At 43.1% G+C, this 13,591-nt stretch overlaps 1 protein-coding gene across 1 annotated transcript; it reads left to right on the forward strand.

Moving 5' to 3' along the window:
• Positions 1–1,121: 1,121 nt before the first annotated feature.
• LOC129038693 (IQ calmodulin-binding motif-containing protein 1) lies at positions 1,122–13,020 on the forward strand. The gene is given in 7 exon segments (XM_054492024.1): positions 1,122–1,260; positions 9,006–9,066; positions 9,339–9,510; positions 10,783–11,189; positions 11,192–12,609; positions 12,611–12,631; positions 12,633–13,020. Coding segments are annotated over 4 exon segments (1,623 nt in total). The 5' UTR covers positions 1,122–1,260; positions 9,006–9,066; positions 9,339–9,510; positions 10,783–11,092; the 3' UTR covers positions 12,720–13,020.
• Positions 13,021–13,591: the final 571 nt, after the last annotated feature.

The raw sequence follows: 13,591 nt of genomic DNA on the forward strand, positions 1-13,591 counted from the left end.
CATGTATAGGAGGCTTCTGTGAGACTATACTCTTAGTCTTTCTGTGAGCCATTATGTCTACATGAAAAGTAAGCATCATCTCAGTCCCTTCAGAAAATCTAATATAGAGGGTAACATCTTTGTTTCTTTTTTGTCCTGGGGCTGTTTCTTAATGTCGTTACTCTGACTTTGGTGCTTGCCTTGAGGCAAGTCCTTTACATGATGATAAACAGCTTTGTTGTCCAATCATGCAAATCCTATAGTTTCTGAGCTTTTTATATTCCCTCTAATTTCTATTTGTGAATCCGCTAGTGCTTTTCTAAGCATATTTGTTTCTCATAGCAGCTTATTAAATATAGCTAGCAACAACCCAGTCACATTATCAACATTCTGTTTTAAAATATCCTGACTTGACTTTTGGATTCTGATTGGAGACTTAAAGAGCTAGAAAGATCATCACTCTCAATTTCATAAGGAAAAAAAAAAACACATCTGGATGAAGAGCAAATTCAAAACTTGCCTTGAACCCCTCAGGCCTGCAGGGAGAAATAAGGCAGGAGCACTGATTTATCTTGGAAAGATGCAACACGACACTGATAAGAAAACTTCAGCTAGGCTGATTGGTGAGTTGGTGGAGGTTAGGTGTGTGTGTACTGTCAAGACAGCATGAAGCCCCCGTGTTGCCAGAGGGCTTAGGTGGGTCTCCAGATGCTGGTGAGACCCTGTAAGGAACATGGCTGTGCTTTGGTCAAGAATAGGCCAAGTTAGGATGTTTACATCCTGCGTGACTCAGCGAGTTCAGAGCACAGGCATATAACTCCGCTTCTTATCATAGCCATGTAGCCATAACATGGGAAGGCCATCACTTGGCTCTATGCCATTATTGCCTGTAAAAGGTATAATTGCCTCGTTGACACTGTGCAGGCGTGTGGGTGCCCAGAGAAAGAGAGAGAGAGAGTCAGAACTGTCCGTCATTGCAGACAGACAGAGGGGAGCCAGGACACAGCTTGGCTTGTTCGTGCCCAGAGAGAGAGTTAAGCGGCTGATCCTCAAGGCAGGGCCGCGCGGCTGTATGTGGGAGCTGCCAACTCAAGCAGTCCACAGCGTGGACAGTGTGAGAAAGCTATTGATGAGAGCTTCTGCTGAATAAAATCACCTTCACCTGCCTACCGCCCCCAGAGCATTCTTTCTGCTCATCCATTCACTCCCTCGGACTTCAGCATGGGCTGGGGCTGGACCCGGACCCCGGGATCTGACAATTAGCGACAAGGATGGGATGAGGTGAGTGGTTCTTTAGCCCCTGAGGCTCCCGGGTCGGCTATGTGGCTGCAGCAGGGGCTGTGGTGCCCAGTGGCAGCGGTGTTGCTTGGATGGGCCCTAATGGGAACGTGGGAGGCACGGGACGGGTCTCCCGTGAGCATGGAGAAGGCGCTGAAGCACCTGGAAGTGCAAAGCACCAAGAAGAAGCATGCCTTTACCGGCAGAATCAGATGGGCGTTTGTGACTGTGCTGCGGGCAGTGCATGCCCAGTCCTTTTGAGACGCAGCGCAGGGAGGAGGAATAACCTCTATTGCAGGCTCACGTAGAGCATGAGCAGCTGTTGGGCCCCAAGGGTGGGCCCAGAGACCCCCTACTGTGGTGGAGGACACTTCCTGTGGTGCCTGTACCCCTACTGAGTTGCGGGAGTTAAGTAAGTAATGTCGGCAGTCATGTACAGACTTAGTGCAAGTCATCTGGGAGAAAGATGTTGCTGCGCAACCCAGTCTGACCCGAGCATTCCAGGTCAAAGAGTACCTGCCGCAGTCGTCGGAAGTGAAAAGCCTTTTCTGTTTGGTAAGAGACTGGCCGAGGGGCCTGGCTTGATGGAAGGGGGCCGGGGGTCGGGTGCGGGCACCGGACAACCAAAGGCCATCTGTGAACTTGGCAATCCACTGGTCACTGAACCCAGATAAGTTTCTGGGCAGAGCTGCATTTATTAATGGCTATGAAGACCGGTCAGTGAAAGTGAAGCCTGTGTCTTTGCATCTTGGAATTGTCAGCCTGGCTCTCTGCTTACGCACGCACTGTGTGTGTCTCTCCCATGCCTGAGGACATTCTAGGGGTGGATGTTTTGCACAGCTTGGCAGCTGTGCTGTCTGTCACAGACTTAATGGACCATTTGACAACGGAACTGGGACGGTCCACAGAGAGCCAGGAATAGTTTTGCCCTCATGGGAAGGATGACAATGGAATTTCACCATGCTGCCACAGGGCTATTTGCATAGCCCATTTTATGTCATAGTCTTGTAATGTTATGTTAACCTGTAATTCTCTTGCAGGATTAAAAGTGGCAGTGCCCCTTTTTCCTGGGATTGGGATGATGAGGCTGATAAAGGCTTTATGGGTAGTAAACCAAGGGTGTCCATTTACAGTAGAGTTACATGTAACCACAGATAGTTTCAGCAAGGGCCTATAGCAGTGCATAGAGTGCTTGAAAACGCCAGTAAGCTTTTAGTCCCGATTGTGGAAGGGAGCTGAGCTCCTGTGTTTACTAATACAGTAGCAGTTAGTCATAGCAGGATGGGTGCATTCATGGATAACCACCCCCAGATAGGGAAAGCAGTTGGTAACTGCATATGCTGCCCTTCAGGCTCATGAGAGCATAGTAGGATGGGTTACGGTCTTCATGCAGATGACTTACCCAGTAGCGGGATGGGTGCATTCATGTGTAACAACACCCACCCTGGACAGGGACGGCACAGACATCCACTTTAGTGAAGTGGGACGCCTATTTAGAACAGTGAAGTACACTGAGTACAAGTCTCTTAGCAGCAGAGTTACAAGAGATCTTAGGGCCTATAGTCCTAATACAAGATAAGGCCACGGGGCCTGAAGCACCCCTAGACCCTGAGACTTCACCGTTAGGAAGGGCATCCCCCCATTCCTAATAGGGCATTGTACACAGCTAGGTCTAGCTGGGTGCTACTGATGCCTGGACTGCTGGTGCAGTCCAGCCTAGTACTGACACCATATGGTTTGAAACCAGGTGTGGGCAAAGTAGCTAATGAGCTGAACTCAGGGCAGTGTGAATAATAATCACCAAGAGGGTGACACCTATGGTAATCTGCACCAATAGCTGAGCAGTTTATCGAGGCTTATGTATATTGGGCTTGCGTGCCCAAAGCCTATGTGTCAGGCCTGTGTGCCCAAAGCATGTGTGTCAAACCTGTGTATCAAATCTGTGCATCCAAAACCTATGTCTCCCTTTGCCTTGTGGCTGGAGTGTAAGGAACATGGCTGTGCTTTGGTCAAAGATAGGCCGAGGTAGGATACTTACATCCTGCATGACTCAGTGAGTTTAGAGCACAGGTGTATAACTCCACTTGTTATCATAGCCATGTAACCATAACATGGGAAGGCCATCACTTGGCTCTAAGCCACTATTGTCTATAAAACGTATAATTGCCCTGTTGATACTGTGCAGGTGCGTGGGTGCTCAGAGAAAGAGAGAGTCAGAGCTGTCCCTCTGCAGACGGATAGAGAGGAGCCAGGACAGAGCTCGGCTCACTTGTGCTCAGAGAGGGAGTTAAGCTGCTGACCCTGAAGGCAGGGGAGAGCAGGCCACCCAGCCAGCTGTATGTGGGAGCTGCTGGCTCAAGCAGTGGAGACAGGGCAGACAGTGTGAGAAAGCTGTTGATGAGAGCTGAATAAAACCACATTCACCTGCCTACGGCCCCGCCCCAGTGTCCTTTCTGCTCATCCACCCACTCCCTTGGACTTCAGCATAGGCTGGACCCAGACCCTGGGATCTGATAGATCCCCAGCCCTAGACAGTGTTCCAAGTCCTTGACTCCAATGCAAGAAAAATTCAAGGACAAGCCAGAATGAAGTGAAAGGCAAGAAGCTCTTATTGCAAAGCAAAGGACACACTGTAGCAGAGTGCGTACAAGAGAGTGAGTCACGCACAACAGAGTTTGGGTTTCTAATTTTATGGGCTCTTCTAACTGGGAGGTGGAATAATCATGAGGTCACCTAGGAAAAAGGTGGAGATTTCTTAGAATTGAGGTGCCACCCATTGTTGTGCTAAATATGGGCATGCTCCAACCTGTCAGGATGCCAGTGAGTGTGTGATGTCGTATGGCAATAAACATATAATTAGATCTGGGGGTAGGGCATGGGTGAAATCCAGCAAGTGTTGACCCAGCTGGTTTCAAGCAGCTTAGCCCCCATCCTGTTTGTTAGGGTCTTATCAGCCAAGACTCGTCCATGTCCTTATCCTTGTAGCTAATTTGAACAGCCCCTTTCTTGCTGTTATGTGAAATTACTACTTGATATTTTCCTGCTTCCCCTGTGACCATCCAGCATTGCTATTCCACTACCCAAGGTTTTGGCTCTTTTCTCTCCCTTATTTGGGGTTTTCTGTTATCCTGTAGTTTCTTTGCCTAGTTCTTGTTTTAGCAGTTGTTCAGGTTTTTCCATCCTCCTGCAACCACCCAGTGCTATTCCTGTCTCACCTGGAGGCAGTAAATAGGGAGAGTCCGAGTACTCTTGTAACCAAGCAACTTGGCTTCAAACCACATTTTAAAACTTTGTTTTCTTTGCTCCTTTCTCCCCAATCTCAAGATATTACTTTGAGACAAGCTGCGTACGTGTTACCTTCCATCTTGAAATACAGCCTCAGAATGTGCTGTGAACCTCCACTCCCTTTCTTCTCCCATTCTGTGCTCCCATGCCTTATGCACATTTATTTACCTAGCTGTACGTTAAGCACACACCATGCTCACTTATCTGGTCATATATTTCCTTCAAAGCTTAAGGAAATATATTACCTTTAGGATCGGATCCTGATATGGACCAGGCACTTCCGGAATTCTCTCTCCAACAAAAGATTACTTCAAGGCCAGAATTCACTCCTGGCTGAAGACTGACTACAAGACTAACTGCAATTAATTTATAACCTGCCAGTTATAAATAGGATCCACGATGGTACCAGCCCCTTCACCAGATGGAACAATAATTCAAGATAAGCCATCAGAGCAAGTCACGTCACGGGGCACCCCCTAGTGAAACCGCCACCGCAAAATTGTAACAAACAGTGAAAGAGATCTGGCCTAACTAACTCTATCTTGCTTCTAACCTCCAAGCTGTTCTTGTTTATTCCTGGGCATAGGCTGAACTAACTGGGAGGAACTTAGTTTATAGTTTAACACAGAGACAATAACAGCCTTTTCACAAAACAAACCTCCTTCTTGCCTGGGGACTAAACTGACTTTGTAGGACTAACAAATTAGCCACAAGATTAGAAATATGGTTTAGAGTCATGCAGCTGGAGACTACAAGATTCTAACCCTCCCTAAACTACTTCTAAGATCAGTGCTTGAGATATTTTATAGACCTTGCAGTTGATGGATCGGCTGGCACCACCCAGATGGATAAACTGGCTCATGTGATCTTGTGGCCCCCACCCAGGAACTGACTCAGTGCAAGAGGACAACTTCAATTACCTATGATTTCATCTTGGACCCAACCAATCAGCACTCTTGACTCACTGGCCTTCCCCTACCCACCAAATTATCCTTAAAAACTCTGCTCAAATCAGTCAGGGAGACTGATTTGAGTAATAATAAAACAACAGTCTTCCGCACAGCCGGCTCCAAATGAATTACTCCTTTTGTATTGCAATTCCCCTGTCTTGATAAATCGGCTCTGTCTAGGCAGTGGACATGGCGAATCCATTGAGTGGTTACACTAGCCCCCCGTGTCTTCTGCATTCCAAACCCTTTCTTTAAAATTCCCTGCGATCCCTCCAAAAATCAAAGAGTAGAATTTTTTTCCTGTCCTTCCCCTTGCTGGCACAGATAATAAAGTCTTGCTTTCTTTTTTGTCATATTTCGTTATTTTGGCTGCTTTCTACAAGTGGCAAGCAGCCAGACCCTTTTGCTGGTTATGCTCTAACAGACATTTTCTCCACAAACTCCATCAGGCTCATAATAAAGATTGGGACAGTTCAGAGACAGGAAGACAAGCTGCTGTAGAAGGAAGAAACTCCACATGGTCCCCTCTCAACTCTCATACAGAATAAATGAGCCTTAAATTGTGGGAGAGGGCCAAACAAACACTGTCACCCTTAAGGCATTGGTGAATGCAACTCTCCTCACCTCATAAACATTGCAAATATAAAAAATATAATAAGGGAATGCTATGAATGCCTGTATGTCCATTGTATTGGTTTCCTACTAACAAATTATCACTGGGTAGTTTAAAACAGGATAAATATATTCTCTCACAGATCTGGAGACAAAAAGTCTAAAGTCAGGGTTTCAGCAGGGCCAGGCTCCCTCCTAGCTATAGGGAAGAATCCTTCCTCGCCTCTTCAAGGTACTAACAGTTGCCAGCAATTCTTGGCATTCCTTGGCTTGTAGTGGTGCACTGCAATCTCTGCCTCCATGTTTACATAACATTCTCCATCCATTTGTGTCTTTGTCTCTGTTTTCTCTTCTTATATGGGCACCAGTTTTTTTGTTTGTTTGTTTTTTTATTTATTATTATTATTATTATTATACTTTAGGTTTTATGGTACATGTGCGCAATGTGCAGGTAAGTTACATATGTATACATGTGCCATGCTGGTGCGCTGCACCCACTAACTCGTCATCTAGCATTAGGTATATCTCCCAATGCTATCCCTCCCCCCTCCCCAGTTTTTTTTTTTATTAGGGCTCACCTTAATCCAATACAAACTCATTTTAACTTAACTAATTACATCTGAAAATACTCTGTTTTCAAGTAAGGTCATTTGAAGGTTCTAAGTGAACATAAAATTTTAGGAAATACTATGCAACTCAGTACAACTATAAATTTGGCAGCTTAAATGAAACAGACCAATCACTTTAAAGAAACAAATGACCAAAAGTCAATCAAGAAAAAATAAAAAGCGTTAGTACTCATATTTATAAAGAAATTGAGTTTGTGTTTTTAAAACTTCCAAACCAAAAGATAAAACTCTGAGCCAGATGGTTTCACTGGCACATTCTATCAAACATTTAAGAAAGAGATAATACCTATTCTACACAATCTTTCCCAGAAAATAGAAGAAAGACTTCCAAACTTGTTTTATGAAGTCAGGATTACCCTAATCACAAAGTGAGACAAGGGCATAAAGGAAAGTACAGACCAATATTCTTATGAACATAGATGTAAAAATTTTCAAGAAAATATTAGCAGTGGCTCAGGTCTGTAATCCCAGCACTTTGGGAGGACGAGGTGGGCAGATCACAAGGTCAAGAGATTGAGACCATCCCGGCCAACATGGTGAAACCCCGTCTCTACTAAAGATACAAAAATTAGCTGGGTGTGGTGGCACACACACCCAGTAGCTGTAGTCCCAGCTACTCAGGAGGCTGAGGCAAGAGAATTGCTTGAACCCGGGAGGCGGAGGTTGCAGTGAGCTGAGATCGCTCCATTGCACTCCAGCCTGAGTGACAGAGCGAGACCCCGTCTCAAGAAAAGAAAAAAGAGAAAAGAAAAGAAAATATTAGCAAATTGAATTCAGCAATATATAAAAAGATATGTCACAACCAAGTTTGATTTACCCCAAGAATGTATAGTGGTTTCAACATTCAAAAGTCAGTGCAATTTGCCATATGAACAAATGCAAAGAAAAAACTCTATGACTATCTCAATAGATGCAGAAAAAGCACTTTTTTTTTTTTTTTTTTCTGAGATGGAGTTTTGCTCTTGTTGCCCAGGCCGGAGTGCAGTGGCGTGATCTCAGCTCACTGCAACCTCCGCATCCTGGGTTCAAGTGATTCTCCTGCCTCAGCCTCCTGAGACTGAAAAAGGACGTTAGCTAAAAACTAAGGAAATGTGAATAAAATACAGACTTTAGTTTATAATAATGTACTTGTATTGGTTTGTTAATTATGCTAAATGTACCATAATGATGGAAGATGTAAATAATAGGAGAAACTGGATGTGGGCAATATGGGAACTTTTGGTACCACTTTTACAATTTTTCTATAAATTTAAAACTATTTAACATTTAAAAGATTATTAAAAGGTTTTTGAGTTTATTAAAATGTCCTATAATAATTACTTTTTTCTTTTGAGACAGTCTTGCTGTGTTGCCCAGGCTGGAGGGGAGTGGCCTGATCTTGACTCACTGCAACCTCTGCCTCCTGGGGTGAGTTCAAGTGATTCTCATGCCTCAGCCTCCTGAGTAGCTGGGATTACAGACATGCACCACCACACCCAGCTAATTTTTTGTATTTTTAGTAGAGACAGGTTTTTGCCATGTTGGCCAGGCTGATATTGAACTCCTGGCCTCAAGTGATCTGCCTGCCTTGCCCTCCCAAGTGCTGGGATCACACAAGTGAACCACCGCACCCAGCTGAAATGTCCTACGATGATTTTTTATTTAATTTTCCATTTATAGTTTAAAATTAGCTTGTCGAGCTTATTTTTAAATCCTATGGTGATGTTTTATTGGGATGGAAATAAATTTAGAAATTCATTTGAAAGAAATTAAACTCTGAAACTTTTCTTCCAAGAATATATTTCTGTAGTACTCAGGCCTTTGCTAAAGTTGAAATTTTTCTGTATTACTTTTACTTTTCTTAATAGAACTTCCTTTTTCAGTTTCTAATCATTATTTCTGTTGTATTTTTTTCTTTCGATTTTAGTCCTGAGGTCTCTCTCAAGACAGTGGCTATAAACTCTAGCTCTGCCCTGACAGAGATCGAGGGAGTTTGGTCATAGATGTTTACAATGTGCCTTTCATGGGATACCTCTTTATTCTGGTGGACAGCCTAATGCCTATGTATTTGACCCATGACAACATGTCCCTCTTACAGGACACTTGTTTATACTGGCAGAGACTCTACAGCTCTTATCTAACCTGTGTCCAGTTTATTTCAACCAAGAGACCCTCTCTCTAGGAGAGCTCTGGCTGAGTAAGAAGTTAAGTTCAGGTGTGTTGGTCAGGTAAGACACAGCAGAGGCAACTCAACAAAACACATGAAACAAAAGAGGCATTTTATTACTTACAGATCCCAGAGAGGAAAGGGCAGCATGCCTCACAGGACCAACGGAAAGCGGGCCATCCAGTAGGTGAGAAGCAAGAGGGAGTGAGAAATCTGTGGGCTGAAGACTTCAATAGGGTCCAGAGTATTACCCAAACAGATTTCCTGTGGGGAGTTCTAATTGGTGGGTTTGGAGCAAGCACACATGAGCTCCATCAAGAGGTAAATGAGAGTTGGTCAATGCAGAAAGTCTGAGTAGTCCATGTGGGGCGTGGGTGGGGATCAGTGGGTCAAGTCAAGTTGGTTGAATCTTGCTATCCAATACAGAGGTGGTCACCAGGATGTGATTATATATGACAGATTTCTGGATCAGCCACACTGAAGAACTAGGAGAAAATGGAGAATTGAAAAATGTGCAAGATTGATTAAGCCCTTCTTTTGGTATGAGAAAGTTAAACCTATATTTAGAGTGGATGTCAAGACAACATAAAATTATAAGAATTCACCATATCTGGTATACAGCAACAAAAAGGTTTGTTACTTATTTTGTGTGTTGATTTATTTACCTTAGCAAATGCTCATTAGTTCTAATAGTTTGCATGATAAACTTTTAGGATTCTTTAGATACATCATCATAACATTTTTTAAGTCAGTGTTTTTATTATCTCAAGTATTTCTTACTGTTTTCTTCTTCACTTATCTTTTATCATACCTGCGAAGCACATATGAGACTGAAGTATTAGCCACCTTATTGAAACCTTATTGAAAAACAAGAGACACACCTGAGGATGAAAGCATGCTCTACAGATAAAGCGGCAGAAATGTAGACAAAGTTTGGGTTCTGTGGTAACATTGGTTTTTTTGTTTGTTTGTTTTTGTAAGACAGAGTCTCACTCTGTTGCCCAGGCTGGAGTGCAGTGGCACGATCTCAGCTCACTGCAACCTCTGCCTCCCAAGTTCAAGCGATTCTCCTGCTTCAGCCTCCCAGGTAGCTGGGATTACAGGCACATGCCACCATGCTGGGCTAATTTTTTGAATTTTTAGTAGATATGGGGTTTCATCATGTTGGTCAGGCTGGTCTCGAACTCCTGACCTCAAGTGATCCACCCACCTTGGCCTCCCAAAGTTCTGGGATCACAGGGGTGAGCCACCACACCTGGCCAGAGATAACATTGTTGACCCCTCAACCTGGACTACTTCTTTGCACATGAGACAAACATCTAATTGTTTAAGTCACTCTACATGGGTTTTCTTGTACCTTGCCTCTGGGTATGTTCCTACCTCAAAGACCTTATACTCATAGTACTAATCATTAGTGAATGTTAAATTTAATAGAATGCTTTTTGGTATCTACTTGTTCACTTTATATCCTTTTAAATCTTTTTAAATTATATGCCAAGTGTGCATGTACTTATGTACAGAGAGGAGGTAAAAGATAGATGTCAAATCTGTCTATATTTATGTGAAGTATTTTTTTGGTGAGAAATATCTGTCCTATGATTTTTTTTCTCACTTTAAGCTGTGAACATGGTCCTCAAACTTTCATTCTTGCTCCTTCCAGGGCCACGATAAACCAGCCAAACCCATTTACCACTGGATCATATGTATATATTTACTATATACCTAAAGGGGATGACTAGAAGGGCTGACTGAAAGTCTGCCTTCTGAGAGTATTTCTTCTCTGTGTCTTTGTGGGATGCCCCTGAGTGGGGACATATATCAGCACCATTCCATTTTTGGCTCTCACCAACATAGCAAGCTTACTGATCTGTTAACCATGCCAGTGTTTTTCTTCCTATTTCAGGTGGTCCTAGCGAATCTCCCGTAAGTTTATTGGTATAAGCTGACAGAGAGGCATTGGTGAACGAAAAGTAAACGACATAGGAATCTGGACCACCTATTTGCCCCAGACCACTGGACTCTTAAAAATGTTATTGATGTGGCATGCTGCCCCGGGAAGACCGTGGCGCTGTGGTGTGTCATGGGAACCAGGTTCTTTAGTGGAAGAATGTGAAGTGAGGATGAATGATCCATGGAGGCAGTAAAAGGTGCCGCGAGGGAGACATGATTCCCAAAGCACCGAGCCGGTGGCCGGGCAACAGGTAATATGAGAAATGAATCCAACAGGTACAGACCCAAGAATCTGATTTCTAGCTGCTGAAGTTGCAAAAAGCCCTGAGCGGAATGTCCCTGTTATACTGTTGAAGTTAAAAGCCATTGCTGTGCAGGCTTGGAGCCAGGAGAAGATGCAGAGGAACTTTTCAATGAATTACTTCCATCAGCTGCAGAAAATTTTCTAGTTTTGGGGAGACAATAACAAATATGTTTTATCAATGCAGCTAAGGCTGAAGAAAAAGATGAGTTACTACAACTTGTGACTGACTGGCTCTTCTGGCTTTTGGGAGGCCATGTTGAACTTATTCAGAATGTACTACAAAGTGATCATTTCTTACACTTACTGCAAGCTGACAATGTCCAAATAGGATCTGCACTCATGATGATGCTACAGAATATACTATAGAGCAACAGTGGTGATTTACTCAGAACAGGAGGGAAAGCCCTGCATTCAATTTTAGATGAAGTTATTTTCAAGCTTTTTTCAGCTCCTAGTCCAGTCATAAGAAGTACTGCTGCAAAACTCCTACTGTTGATGGCTGAATCCCATCAGGAAATTTTGATTTTACTGAGACAAAATGCCTGCTACAAAGGACTCAGAAGTCTACTAAGTAAACAGGAAACTGGGACAGAATTCAGTCAAGAACTTAGACAGCTCATTGGCCTTTTAAGCCCAACGGTCTATCAGGAAGTAGAAGAGCAGAAACTACATCAAGCAGCCAACTTGATTCAAGCCTATTGGAAGGGTTTTCAGAGAAGAAAGAGATTAAAGAAGCTTCCATCTGCTGTGATTGCTTTGCAGAGGAGTTTCAGATCTAAACAAACAAAGATGTTGCTGGAGATAAATAGGCAGAAGGAAGAAGAGGACCTCAGATTGCGATCACAGCTTCAAAGACAGAGAGCCATGAGACTTTCCCAAGAATTGCGGCTGAGTATGCTCAAAGTAGTTCATCCAGGTCAAGTGGAGAAACACAATTGGGAAATGGAAGAGAAATCAGCACTGATTATCCAGAAACATTGGAGAGGGTACGGGGAAAGGAAAAATTTTTGCCAACAGAGGCAGTCTCTTACAGAATATAAAGCAGCTGTCACACTTCAAAGAGCAGTGCTTAAATTCCTAGCAAAGTGCCGTAAGAAACAGAAACTATTTGTTCCTTGGCGAGGACTCCAAGAACTCACTGATGCATGCTGAGTTGAACTGAAGCAACAAGTGGATGACTATGTCAGAAGACATTTGGGCTCTCCAATGTCAGATGTGGTCAGTAGGGAGCTCCATGCCCAAGCTCAAGAATGACTGCAACACTACTTTATGGGCTGGGCCCTGGAAGAGTGAGCCCAGCAACACAGAGAAGCTCTGATGGTACAGATCAGCACCAACGTTGAACAGCTAATGAAGGCACCAAGTCTGAAGGAAGCAGAAGGGAAAGAACCTGAGCTTTTCCTAAGTAGATCCAGGCCTGTGACAGCCAAGGCCAAGCAGGCCCATCTCACCACCCTGAAGCAGATACAACCCACACTGGTGGAAGAAGCTTGGGGAAAGAATCTGGAGATGAGGTTGATGTTCCAAAGGATGAGCTTAGCGTGGAATTAGAAATTTTATTCATTGGTGTAACCAAACCACCTTAGTGAGTTACCCTAAGAATTGACACAAATCTCATATTTTAGGAGATTATATTGGTTCTGCCTCTGGCATGCTGGTAGACTAGGGCCATCCTAACTTATTATTTTCCAGAGGTTCTCCTCCAGACAAGATTTGCAGTAAGCAAAGAGTTATACTCTACCTGTCTCTAAATTTTCTTTTTCTTTGCTCTGTATCTTTGTCATTGGCCACACACACAGATTTGTGTGGCTTTTGTTGTAGAACTAAACGTAACATAGTGTTCTGTTGTTTACATGAAGTGTGAGTTTTCTTTTGTTTCTGCTGTTTTCCAACTAAAGGTTTTCTTCTAAATAAATATTTTCAACAACTGATTTGAAAAAATTTGTCAGGATTATTTCAACTTTTCACATTTATTATCTGAAATTCCTATTTCCTATTAATATAGGAGTGGGTGCAGACTTTATTAATGTGAGGAAAAGAAGTGCTCAGTTGAAGGACATTTCCCTATTTTCTATAAAACAATGGTTAAATTCATTTTCTATTTTGTTATTTCTAAAAGGAACTACATATAAAAATGCATTATTTCTATTAAACTGTGAGAACTATATAAAAAAGTTATTGATGTGATAGAACTCTGTATCTTGTGGAATTTATCTCCCACATGTTACAGTACATATGTTCTAAAGGGCATCTAGAATAGTTGCCACTTCCTGTGCATCAGGCCAATTAATATAATGTCATCAATATAGTGACAGCATGTGTTCTTCAGGATTTCCAGATGATCAAATTCCCGTCAAACTCTACTATTGCTTAAGACCAAAAAGTTAACATAGCCCTAAAACAAATTGTAAATGTATACTGTTGTTTATACCAAGTGAACCCAAACTGCTCTGATTGT

Source organism: Pongo pygmaeus, chromosome 5 (assembly GCF_028885625.2).
Source record: "Pongo pygmaeus isolate AG05252 chromosome 5, NHGRI_mPonPyg2-v2.0_pri, whole genome shotgun sequence".
Lineage (NCBI taxonomy): Eukaryota > Metazoa > Chordata > Mammalia > Primates > Hominidae > Pongo > Pongo pygmaeus.